Here is a 13812-nt window from a genome sequence, read left to right as displayed (position 1 = left end):
AAATAGAAAAAAAAAAAGATGATTCTCACCTGTCCTCCGTTCCCTCGGCGGCCTTCCTGCAGATGTGGCCCGCAGGCACCACAGAGTCCGACCCCTTGACGATCCCGACCTGGTCCAGGAGGAGCCGCCGACAGCAGCGCTGCATTGCCGTACAGAGACTGTCTCCCAGCACAGCATTTTCAATGTCAGCCGCCGGCCAATCAGAGGCCAGCAGCTGACATCTGCATATGGCAATGACGTCATACTCGCTGCGCCGACACGCAGATATCAGCTGCTGGCCTCTGATTGGCCAGCGGCTGGCATTGGAAATGCAGTGCTGGGGAACAGTCTCTGTGTGGCAATTCAGCGCTGCTGTCGGCGGCTCCTCCTGGACCAGGTCGGGATCGTCAAGGGGTCTGTGCCTGCGGGCCGCATAAAGCAGCCTCAGGGGCCGCATGCGGCCCGCGTGTTTGAGACCCCTGTTGTACAGTATATAGGGGGCAGTATTATAGTAGTTATATTCTTGTACATAGGAGCAGTATTATAGTAGTTATATTCTTGTACATAGGAGCAGTATTATAGTAGTTATATTCTTGTACATAGGAGCAGTATTATAGTAGTTATATTCTTGTACATAGGGGGCAGTATTATAGTAGCTATATTCTTGTACATAGAAGCAGTATTATAGTAGTTATAATATTGTACATAGGAGCAGTATTATAGTAATTATATTCTTGTACATAGGAGCAGTATTATAGTAGTTATATTACTGTACATTGGGGGCAGTATTATAGTAGTTATATTCTTGTACATAGGAGCAGTATTATAGTAGTTATATTCTTGTACATAGGAGCAGTATTATAGTAGTTATATTCTTGTACATAGGAGCAGTATTATAGTAGTTATATTCTTGTACATAGGGAGCAGTATTATAGTAGTTATATTCTTGTACATAGGAGCAGTATTATAGTAGTTATATTCTTGTACATAGGGGGCAGTATTATAGTAGCTATATTCTTGTACATATGAGCAGTATTATAGTAGTTATATTCTTGTACATAGGAGCAGTATTATAGTAGTTATATTACTGTACATAGGGGGCTGTATTATAGTAGTTATATTACTGTACATAGGGGGCTGTATTATAGTAGTTATATTCTTGCACATAGGGGGCAGTATTATAGTAGTTATATTCTTGTACATAGGGGGCAGTATTATAGTAGTTATATTCTTGTACATAGGGGGCAGTATTATAGTAGCTATATTCTTGTACATAGGAGCAGTATTATAGTAGTTATATTCTTGTACATAGGGAGCAGTATTATAGTAGTTATATTCTTGTACATAGGGGGCAGTATTATAGTAGTTATATTACTGTACATAGGGGGCAGTATTATAGTAGTTATATTACTGTACATAGTGGGCAGTATTATAGTAGTTATATTCTTGTACATAGGAGCAGTATTATAGTAGCTATATTCTTGTACATAGAAGCAGTATTATAGTAGTTATATTCTTGTACAGTATATAGGGGGCAGTATTATAGCAGTTATATTCTTGTACATAGGAGCAGTATTATAGTAGTTATATTCTTGTACATATGAGCAGTATTATAGTAGTTATATTCTTGTACATAGGAGCAGTATTATAGTAGTTATATTCTTGTACATATGAGCAGTATTATAGTAGTTATATTCTTGTACATATGAGCAGTGTTATAGTAGTTATATTCTTGCACATAGGGAGCAGTATTATAGTAGTTATATTCTTGTACATAGGGAGCAGTATTATAGTAGTTATATTCTTGTACATAGGAGCAGTATTATAGTGGTTATATTCCTGTACATAGGAGCAGTATTATAGTAGTTATATTCTTGTACATAGGGAGCAGTATTATAGTAGTTATATTCTTGTACATAGGGGGCTGTATTATAGTAGTTATATTCTTGTACATAGAGGGCAGTATTATAGTAGTTATATTACTGTACATAGGGGGCAGTATTATAGTAGTTATATTCTTGTACATAGGGGGCAGTATTATAGTAGTTATATTCTTGTACATAGGGGGCAGTATTATAGTAGTTATATTCTTGTACATATGAGCAGTATTATAGTAGTTATATTCTTGTACATAGGAGCAGTATTATAGTAGTTATATTCTTGTACATATGAGCAGTATTATAGTAGTTATATTCTTGTACATAGGGGGCAGTATTATAGTAGTTATATTCTTGCACATAGGGGGCAGTATTATAGTAGTTATATTCTTGTACAGTATATAGGGGCAGTATTATAGTAGTTATATTCTTGTACATAGGAGCAGTATTATAGTAGTTATATTCTTGTACATATGAGCAGTAATATAGTAGTTATATTCTTGTACATAGGAGCAGTATTATAGTAGTTATATTCTTGTACATATGAGCAGTATTATAGTAGTTATATTCTTGTACATATGAGCAGTATTATAGTAGTTATATTCTTGCACATAGGGGGCAGTATTATAGTAGTTATATTCTTGTACATACGAGCAGTATTATTGTAGTTATATTACTGTACATACGAGCAGTATTATAGTAGTTATATTCTTGTACATATGAGCAGTATTATAGTAGTTATATTCTTGTACATAGGGGGCAGTATTATAGTAGTTATATTCTTGCACATAGGGGGCAGTATTATAGTAGTTATATTCTTGTACAGTATATAGGGGCAGTATTATAGTAGTTATATTCTTGTACATAGGAGCAGTATTATAGTAGTTATATTCTTGTACATATGAGCAGTAATATAGTAGTTATATTCTTGTACATAGGAGCAGTATTATAGTAGTTATATTCTTGTACATATGAGCAGTATTATAGTAGTTATATTCTTGTACATATGAGCAGTATTATAGTAGTTATATTCTTGCACATAGGGGGCAGTATTATAGTAGTTATATTCTTGCACATAGGGGGCAGTATTATAGTAGTTATATCCTTGTACATAGGGGGCAGTATTATAGTAGTTATATTCTTGTACATAGGGGGCAGTATTATAGTAGTTATATTCTTGTACATAGGGGGCAGTATTATAGTAGTTATATTCTTGTATATAGGGGGCAGTATTATAGCAGTTATATTCTTGTATATAGGGGGCAGTATTATAGTAGTTATATTCTTGTATATAGGGGGCAGTATTATAGTAGTTATATTCTTGTATATAGGGGCAGTATTATAGTAGTTATATTCTTGTACATAGGGGGCAGTATTATAGTAGTTATATTCTTGTACATACGAGCAGTATTATAGCAGTCATATTCTTGTACATAGGAGGCAGTATTATAGCAGTTATATTCTTGTACATACAAGCAGTATTATAGCAGTTATATTCTTGTACATAGGGGGCAGTATTATAGTAGTTATATTCTTGTACATACGAGCAGTATTATTGTAGTTATATTACTGTACATACGAGCAGTATTATAGTAGTTATATTCTTGTACATAGGGGGCAGTATTATAGTAGTTATATTCTTGCACATAGGGGGCAGTATTATAGTAGTTATATTCTTGCACATAGGGGGCAGTATTATAGTAGTTATATCCTTGTACATAGGGGGCAGTATTATAGTAGTTATATTCTTGTACATAGGGGGCAGTATTATAGTAGTTATATTCTTGTACATAGGGGGCAGTATTATAGTAGTTATATTCTTGTACATACGAGTAGTATTATAGTAGTTATATTCCTGCACATACGAGCAGTATTATAGTAGTTATATTCTTGTACATAGGGGGCAGTATTATAGTAGTTATATTCTTGTACATACGAGCAGTATTATAGTAGTTATATTCTTGTACATAGGGGGCAGTATTATAGTAGTTATATTCTTGTATATAGGGGGCAGTATTATAGTAGTTATATTGTTGTACATAGGGGGCAGTATTATAGTAGTTATATTCTTGTACATGGGGTAGTATTATAGTACTTATATTCTTGTACATAGGGGCAGTATTATAGTAGTCATATTCTTGTACATAGGACAGAATTATAGTAGTTATATTCTTGTACATAGGAGCACTATTATAGTAGTTATATTCTTGTACATAGGGGCAGTATTATAGTAGTTATATTCTTGTACATAGGGAGCAGTATTATAGTAGTTATATTCTTGTACATAGGGGCAGTATTATAGTAGTTATATTCTTGTACATAGGGGCAGTATTATAGTAGTCATATTCTTGTACATAGGACAGAATTATAGTAGTTATATTCTTGTACATAGGAGCACTATTATAGTAGTTATATTCTTGTACATAGGGGCAGTATTATAGTAGTTATATTCTTGTACATAGGGGCAGTATTATAGTAGTTATATTCTTGTACATAGGGGCAGTATTATAGTAGTTATATTCTTGTACATAGGGAGCAGTATTATAGTAGTTATATTCTTGTACATAGGGGGCAGTATTATAGTAGTTATATTCTTGTACATAGGAGCAGTATTATAGTAGTTATATTATTGTACATAGGGGGGCAGTATTATAGTAGTTATATTCTTGTACATAGCGGGCAGTATTATAGTAGTTATATTCTTGTACATAGGGGGCAGTATTATAGTAGTTATATTCTTGTACATAGGGGGAAGTATTATAGTAGTTATATTCTTGTACATAGGGAGCAGTATTATAGTAGTTATATTCTTGTACATAGGATAAGTATTATAGTAGTTATATTCTTGTACATAGGGGGCAGTATTATAGTAGTTATATTCTTGTACATAGGGAGCAGTATTATAGTAGTTATATTCTTGTATATAGGGGCAGTATTATAGTAGTTATAGTTTTGAACACATTCATGTTATAATCTTATTTCTTGATAATTACTTGATATTTGACAGCTCCATTATAAGACCTTGTACAGTAGAGGAAGCATCTTCTGTTCTTCTTTCCTGGCGTCTGTCAATAATGCAAAAAAAAAATAAAAATAAAAAAACAAACTCATACTGGGAAAGGCAGAAGTGCCTGCCGGTGTCTTATCCCAGTGACATTGGGTCCTGCCATGAACCTAATATGTGCCACCCACTTTAATACTGCCACACCTTGCCGACCTATGAGCAAGCTCAGCCCTGTACTTACTAATGATGACCTGTCCTGATACGCAGGTGAGGTTTTCTGTGGTTTATTATCACAAGTCGTACTTGATTTTCTGCAGCAAACGTCTTTTGTCTGAGACGCAGCGGAGACCTTGAGGGTCCCTACTACATTTAATGTTTATCCATATCAATTCTGACATTGAATACAACCTTCACACCCGTCCTCCATTATATCCAGTGTGTCTGGAATAACACAACCCAAGAGATTGAAGTAATAAATACTTGAGCTCTCACCCCCCAGTACTGGAAGGGACCGACCACTCCAGACAATGGGACAAAGAGGAACTCGGAAAAGTTACAGAAGAAGAGATAAAGAAAGTAAGGAGGTGGATGGCACAGGGGAGCCGATGTGTCCTTTGGCAATGAGAATAAGACACAAACGTTTTAAATAAAAATACAAAAAGTTTGAATTTTCTTTTTCCAGTTCAAAACGAAATTAAAGTAAAAATAATAATAAAAAAAGCACACAGAGTATTGCCACTTCCGTGAGAGTCCAATCTATGAGAATAAAAAAATAATTAACTCATTCTGTAAATGTTGTAAAAATAATCGAATTGACGTTTTTATCGGTCTCTGCAGCTCCCTAACAGATATAAAAAGTGATCAAAATGTCGTATATTACTCAAAAATGTTATGAATAAAAATAAAAAGATTTAAGTTTAGACTACAAAATTCTAATTAACAAGAATTCAAGTGTAGTTATTCATTACACCGCTGTCACTATAAAGGGTCGTTATGTAAAGAAAACCCATTCACATTTCATGTTGTCACTAATGGCACCACATGGAAGAGAAATGTCACCAGACGTGAGAAAGAAAATAATTTCATTACATAAGAAAGGTAAAAACTGCAAGAACATCATTCACTCTTCTTGATGGAGCACCACGATATACCGACACCCATAAGGTGAATGGGGATAACCCCTAAATACAAGATATATTGGATGGTGTCGGGTCATTCTTAAAGTTTTTTCCTTTTTTCAAAAACGTTTGATCCTTGAGCACATCCATAGCCAGTATTCTCATGGAGGTGGATATATGGATATACCCATGGAGATAGATTTGGCTGGCAAATATTGGCTTGGTAGGCAAGCACACAGCAGCGGCCCATCCGTAATGTGTTTACAATATGAAATTCACCATTAAGGCGGTCTTAATATATTAGACTCTATACAGAAACATCCTCGCCAAAGATCTGATGCTCATTACACAGACATGGTACTACAACAAAGCTAAGTACATAGCAGCAGTAAAAGAACCAAACCTACTACACAGATATGGTACCAAAACCAAGCTTAGGCTATGTTCACATGCAGCCTTTTTGCTGTGTTTTTTTCTACAGGCAAAATCTGCTTCCTTGGCAGTAAACACACCTGTTTTTCAGCGTTTTCGTGGCGTTTTTGGGTCTGGATTACACGTGTGCTCTGTCTACAGTACATGCTTAATAAAGTTAGTATTACCAAAACACTTCAAAAATGCAGCAAAAAAAGGCGTTGTGTTTTTTTTGCAGCATTTTTTCGCTTTCTCATTTTTTTCTAAGGGTGAAAAAATGCTGGAAGAATTGACACGCTGCAGGTTTTAAATTCAGTCAGGATAAAAAAAAACAACAACGTGTGCACGAGATTTCTGAAACCTCAGAGCTTTTGCGGATACTGTAAAAAGCAGCATTTAATTTACATAATAAAAAAAAAAAAACCGAAAAAAAACAGCTGCTAAAATGCTGCATGTGAACATAGCCTTAGGATACTAATCTTTTTCGGGTGGATTCCGCCTGGAATCAGCCTGTAAAAGCGCAGCGAAAATTGAACATAATGCACAGCAATGTAAAAACGACATTGCTGTGCATGTGTTCAGTGTTTTGCTGCCTATTTTAGCCACTTCAGGGTTCAGAAACCGTGAAGAGGTTAAAAGAAATGACACTCTCATTTTTTGCTTAAGCCGCTCTCCACTATAGTGTAAAATTAAGAAAAAAGCAGGGGTATCCACTGCAGAAAATGACGTCAAAGCCACCAGTGAAGACACTTCACAAAAAAATACCACCGACGTTTTCCTAGTTTTTCATAGTTGCAGTCAAATACCGACTAGATTCTCATCTGCTTCTCTCAATGTTCTACTGAGAAAAGCTGCTGAGACTGTAGTCGGCACGTGACCATAACTATGGAAATTGTACACTTGCATTCACTACGCTGGGAATACAGAGGAACTGTGACAGTGCGAGCATAGTAGACTATCACTATTCAACTAGCTGCAGTGACAGAGGGACTACAGAAATTTGTCTACAACTTGAAAAACCCCTTTAACTTATAGAGGCAGTAACAGAACCAAGCGTACTAACAGTACAAACATACAATAACAGAACCAAGTTTACTACTGCTAGTTACTTTACTAGTTATAGATTCTGTAACAAAAGAAACAATATTGCAAAGATGATTGCAAAGTGTTGAAAGAAAGGGCCCAGGAAGGGGATATTATTACATGCAGGGCCCAGGACGGGGACATTATTACATGCAGGGCCCAGGATGGGGACATTATTACATGTAGGGCCCAACACGGGGACATTATTACATGCAGGGCCCAGGACGGGAATATTTGTTACATGCAGGGCCCAGGACAGGGACATTATTACATACAAGGCCCAGGACAGGGACATTAGTACATGCAGGGCCAAGGACGAGGACATTATTACATACAAGGCCCAGGACGAAAACATTATTATATACAGGACCCAGGAAGGGGACATTATTACGTGCAGGGCCCAGGACAGGGACATTATTACATACAGGGATAAGGACGGGCATATTATTACATACAGGAACAGGACGGGGACATTATTACATACAAGGTCCAGGACTGGGACATTATTACATACAGGGCCCAGGACTGGGACATTATTATATACAGGGCCCAGGACTGGAACATTACTACATACAGTGCCCAGGACCGGGAATTATTACATACAGGGCCCAGGACTGGGACATTATTATATACAGGGCCCAGGACTGGAACATTACTACATACAGGGCCCAGGACTGGGACATTATTACATACAGGGCCCAGGACTGGGACATTATTACAGGATAGGGCCAGGATAGAGGACACTATTCCAGGGGCCCATAGATCTGACCAACATGCTGATGGGGGCCCCAGTCAAAATTTTGCTTTGGGGTCCATAGGACTCTGGTTACACCACTGACGGTCTGATGTCTGTGCACACTGTACAGCACAACCAGTATACAGATTAGTATATACTGTACTGTGACTACAGACATCAGATGGTGTATAACAACGCGTACACTGGATGTGCTATACTGATACTACAGTAGGCTGAGATCAGTCAGTCCCGGGTGCTGTATACACTGTCTGCAGTAGGTCTATCTGACCCTCACTGAGTTACAGATCGGGTGACCTGGAGCCGATGACCCCACTGACAGCGCGACCTGATCTGGATGGAGGTCCAAGCTGCTGCAATAAATCAGACTGTGCCACAGAACTGCAGGTCAGAAGCACTAAGACCTTGGAGCATAAATTAAGGTCCTGGCTGATAAAGACAGCTGTTTTGGACTGTTAAATCCTATGATGAATGAGATAGTGCCAAGAGGTTTACATGTTTAAGGAGGTTTCCCATTATCAAGATGATAAAGAGTTTGTTTGTGAATGGGAGCAGATGCACCTGCGGCGCTCTCGGCACTCTCGTGCTGTCTCCTGCGCTGTCTTCTCTCTCTTCTCCCTGTGTCTCTTGCAACTTGATGAAATTAGTCTTAAAACAGAATGAGAAAGACTATATGGAGGTTAATTTAGAGCTTAAAAAATCTAAGTCCGAACTGTGCACACGCCTTACTGAAAACCTACGGCAGGCTTTTTTTTTTTTTTTTTTTTTATAAAAATTAGATAAAAAGATTAAATTCCTATTCAGGCAGAAATTAAACAAAGAAAAAAGGACAAGAATTAGGATTATGAATCGGGACAAATTTTTCCTATGGAATTGAGAATAAACCTTGGTTTGGGAACCAAGCATAAGCCGGTATTGTGGAGACATTGATGGGCGATGACGGGTTCCAGAACGAGGTGGTGATTCTCACGGACGAGGACGCTCCATCGGGATTGTCAAAAGGTTTGAGTTGTTGCTCATCAGAGAAATCTGATTTGTTCAGACTTCAGAATTGATTCACTTAAATCCATTCGAAAAAATCCATTTGTTTAAATCTTTTTGTTCAACTAATGAGATGAATCCTATTGTGCATCAGGGAGAAAAACCTTGTCCTTCTGGCCCCTTGGTGTTTATGGTGGAGCGTTCACCTTGGTCAGTAGTGATGTGGTGATCTTATCTCAGCAGGTTCCCCAGGTGAGGAAGTTGACTGGTGGTATTAATTCGTCTTTTATGCCCCCCACACTAGCAGGGCTTATCCCATGACCAAGTGGTTAAGGATGTTGAAGTTCTTATCTATCCAGAGTTACCATCTAACATGAGCAAAGGAGAATTAAAAGCATTAGAAATAATAAAGAAATGGGATGATGTGATGGCTCGTCAGGGAACATTGTTCTTGGAGGTTCCGAGTTGGAATTTTTGGAAGTTCAAATGGAGGCCAGTGAAGAACAGAAACCTATAGAAAACCTACCACGAATTCCCCTTCCACCTGAAAAGGTCTCTCCCTTATAGCCAGTTCCTGTAGTTAAGGATAATTAATGATGATGCCTACATCCTCCTGCATCTATTTTTTAATGAATTCTGAATAAAGTGTTTTGCTGGGATGGTGATTGGCACGAATAAGCCTCCTTACCTTGACGTGCCAGAGCTGGTATGTCACTCTCCATACGGAGAAACGTTACCCCTTAGACCTCAGTCCAGAGCCTCTCATCTAGCCAAATCAGTTCTCATACTTTGCACTGACGAGGGCCAACAGCCCGAAACACCGTGTCTGCAGATTAAGATTCTAATTTGGCTTTTATCCTAAGTCATATTGCAAGACTCGTTAAAGGGTTGATAGTGACTTGTAGGATTGCTGCTTCCAATAGGTGGCGCTATAGAGTACAAGTCCTCTTTTTCTCTGAAGAGGCAATTTGCATACTTTTTTGTTGATCTTTTGCCTTCTCTCTTCTCGGTTGAGCACCACAATATCCCGACAGCCAGAAGGTTTGTGTGGAGAAACCCTAACACGAGATATATTGGATGGTGCAGAGTCATTTTTTTCCTTTTTTTTAAAAAAAAAAGCTACAAGATCAGCAAAGCTTTACTTATCGGTAAGATACTGGAGCAAAAGTGATGGTAGATGGAACTGCGACCATCTCATAGAGTCCGGGCCGAGCACGGAAGTTACCACCTAGACAGGAGCGTCTTCTGATGAGAAGGGATGAAGAAAATCCACCTGTAATTATCACTGCTGTTATCTAAAGAAACAGAAAGCCAAACTGGGGTGACACAATATGGGGTACAGGTCAGGGGAACTACACGTATGGGGGTCGTCCACGAGGGAATCCTCTCCTAAAGCCCATGCACAGGAAAGCCACCTGCAATGTGCCAGGGTCCACGATGAAAACCATGAAGATCCGGGGCCTCCATACTCTGCAGGGATGAGACCAAGATAAAAGCTTCTGGAACGGACGGCTTCAAAACTGTGAGATGACGAAAGCAAGGAAAAATGCCGGGTGCCTGCAGTGACACATGGTGGTGGCCGCGTCCTTATGTGGGGCACATGGACTGCTGGTGTCAGGGGGCACATGGACTGCAGGTGTCGGGGGCACATGGACTGCTGGTGTCGGGGGCACATGAGCTGCTGGTGTCGGGGGGCACATGGACTGCTGGTGTCGGGGGGCACATGAGCTGCTGGTGTCGGGGGGCACATGGACTGCTGGTGTCGGGGGGGCACATGAGCTGCTGGTGTCGGGGGCACATGAGCTGCTGGTGTCGGGGGGCACATGAGCTGCTGGTGTCGGGGGGCACATGGACTGCTGGTGTCGGGGGCACATGAGCTGCTGGTGTCGGGGGGCACATGAGCTGCTGGTGTCGGGGGGCACATGAGCTGCTGGTGTCGGGGGGCACATGGACTGCTGGTGTCGGGGGCAGATGATCTGCTGGTGTCGGGGGGCACATGAGCTGTTGGTGTCGGGGGGCGCATCAGCTGCTGGTGTCAGGGGCACATGAGCTGCTGGTGTCGGGGGCACATGAGCTGCTGGTGTCGGGGGCACATGAGCTGCTGGTGTCGGAGGGCACATGAGCTGCTGGTGTCGGAGGGCACATGAGCTGCTGGTGTCGGGGGCACATGAGCTGCTGGTGTCGGGGGCACATGAGCTGCTGGTGTCGGGGGCACATGAGCTGCTGGTGTCGGGGGGCACATGGACTGCTGGTGTCAGGGGGCACATGGACTGCTGGTGTCAGGGGGCACATGGACTGCTGGTGTCAGGGGGCACATGAGCTGCTGGTGTCGGGGGCACATGAGCTGCTGGTGGCGGGGGGCACATGAGCTGCTGGTGTCGGGGGCACATGAGCTGCTGGTGTCAGGGGGGGGCACATGAGCTGCTGGTGTCAGGGGGCACATGGACTGCTGGTGTCAGGGGGCACATGAGCTGCTGGTGTCGGGGGCACATGAGCTGCTGGTGTCAGGGGGCACATGGACTGCTGGTATCGGGGGCACATGAGCTGCTGGTGGCGGGGGGCACATGAGCTGCTGGTGGCGGGGGGCACATGAGCTGCTGGTGGCGGGGGGCACATGAGCTGCTGGTGTCGGGGGCACATGAGCTGCTAGTGTCAGGGGGGGGCACATGAGCTGCTGGTGTCGGGGGCACATGAGCTGCTGGTGGCGGGGGGCACATGAGCTGCTGGTGGCGGGGGGAACATGAGCTGCTGGTATCGGGGGGCACATGGACTTCTAGTGTCGGGGGGGGCACATGAGCTGCTAGTGTCAGGGGGGCACATGAGCTGCTGGTGTCGGGGGGCACATGAGCTGCTGGTGTCGGGGGGCACATGAGCTGCTGGTGTCGGGGGGCACATGAGCTGCTGGTGTCGGGGGGCACATGAGCTGCTGGTGTCGGGGGGCACATGAGCTGCTGGTGTCGGGGGGCACATGGACTGCTGGTGTCGGGGGCACATGAGCTGCTAGTGTCAGGGGGGGGCACATGAGCTGCTGGTGTCGGGGGCACATGAGCTGCTGGTGGCGGGGGGCACATGAGCTGCTGGTGGCGGGGGGAACATGAGCTGCTGGTATCGGGGGGCACATGGACTGCTAGTGTCAGGAGGGGGCACATGAGCTGCTAGTGTCAGGGGGGGGCACATGAGCTGCTAGTGTCAGGGGGGGGGCACATGAGCTGCTAGTGTCAGGGGGGCACATGAGCTGTTGGTGTCGGAGGGCACATGAGCTGCTGGTGTCGGGGGCACATGAGCTGCTGGTGTCGGGGGCACATGAGCTGCTGGTGTCGGGGGCACATGAACTGCTGGTGTCGGGGGCACATGAGCTGCTGGTGTCAGGGGGGGGCACATGAGCTGCTGGTGTCGGGGGCACATGAACTGTTGGTGTCGGGGGGCACATGAGCTGCTGGTGTCAGGGGGGGGCACATGAGCTGCTGGTGGCGGGGGCACATGAGCTGCTGGTGTCAGGGGGGGCACATGAGCTGCTGGTGGCGGGGGGGGCACATGAGCTGCTGGTGGCGGGGGGGGCACATGAGCTGTTGGTGTCGGAGGGCACATGAGCTGCTGGTGTCGGGGGGCACATGGACTGCTGGTGTCGGGGGCACATGAGCTGCTGGTGTCGGGGGCACATGAGCTGCTGGTGTCGGGGGCACATGGACTGCTGGTGTCGGGGGCACATGGACTGCTGGTGTCAGGGGGCACATGAGCTGCTGGTGTCAGGGGGCACATGGACTGCTGGTGTCAGGGGGCACATGAGCTGCTGGTGTCGGGGGCACATGAGCTGCTGGTGTCAGGGGGGGGCACATGAGCTGCTGGTGTCAGGGGGCACATGGACTGCTGGTGTCGGGGGCACATGAGCTGCTGGTGTCGGGGGCACATGAGCTGCTGGTGTCAGGGGGCACATGGACTGCTGGTATCGGGGGCACATGAGCTGCTGGTGGCGGGGGCACATGAGCTGCTGGTGTCGGGGGGCACATGAGCTGCTGGTGTCGGGGGGCACATGAGCTGCTGGTGTCGGGGGGCACATGAGCTGCTGGTGTCGGGGGGCACATGAGCTGCTGGTGTCGGGAGCACATGAGCTGCTAGTGTCAGGGGGGGGCACATGAGCTGCTGGTGTCGGGGGGCACATGAGCTGCTGGTGTCGGGGGGCACATGGACTGCTGGTGTCGGGAGCACATGAGCTGCTAGTGTCAGGGAGGGGCACATGAGCTGCTGGTGTCGGGGGGCACATGGACTGCTGGTGTCGGGGGCACATGAGCTGCTGGTGTCGGGGGCACATGAGCTGCTGGTGTCGGGGGCACATGAGCTGCTGGTGTCGGGAGCACATGAGCTGCTGGTGTCGGGGGCACATGAGCTGCTGGTGTCGGGGGCACATGAGCTGCTGGTGTCGGGGGCACATGAGCTGCTGGTGGCGGGGGCACATGAGCTGCTGGTGGCGGGGGCACATGAGCTGCTGGTGGCGGGGGCACATGAGCTGCTGGTGGCGGGGGCACATGAGCTGCTGGTGGCGGGGGGCACATGAGCTGCTGGTGGCGGGGGGAACATGAGCTGCTGGTGGCGGGGGGAACATGAGCT

General features: G+C 44.3%; 1 protein-coding gene across 5 annotated transcripts in view; it reads right to left on the bottom strand.

The window, feature by feature from the left end:
- Nucleotides 1-13812, bottom strand: part of BRME1 (break repair meiotic recombinase recruitment factor 1) — a 67448-nt gene that overhangs the window by 14773 nt on the left and 38863 nt on the right. For 4 of the 5 annotated variants that reach the window (XM_073654356.1, XM_073654357.1, XM_073654354.1 and 1 more), the window contains one exon: nt 4850-4921. The exons of the other annotated variant lie outside the window; for it this stretch is intronic. In XM_073654356.1, coding sequence (XP_073510457.1) covers nt 4850-4921 — 72 coding nt within the window. The remainder of the gene's footprint in view (nt 1-4849; nt 4922-13812) is intronic. 5 annotated transcript variants of the gene reach the window in all.

This window comes from Phyllobates terribilis, unplaced genomic scaffold, assembly GCF_046119375.1.
Source record: "Phyllobates terribilis strain yellow unplaced genomic scaffold, ASM4611937v1 Scaffold_11__3_contigs__length_659146591, whole genome shotgun sequence".
Lineage (NCBI taxonomy): Eukaryota > Metazoa > Chordata > Amphibia > Anura > Dendrobatidae > Phyllobates > Phyllobates terribilis.
This window is presented reverse-complemented; position numbering and strand designations above follow the sequence as displayed.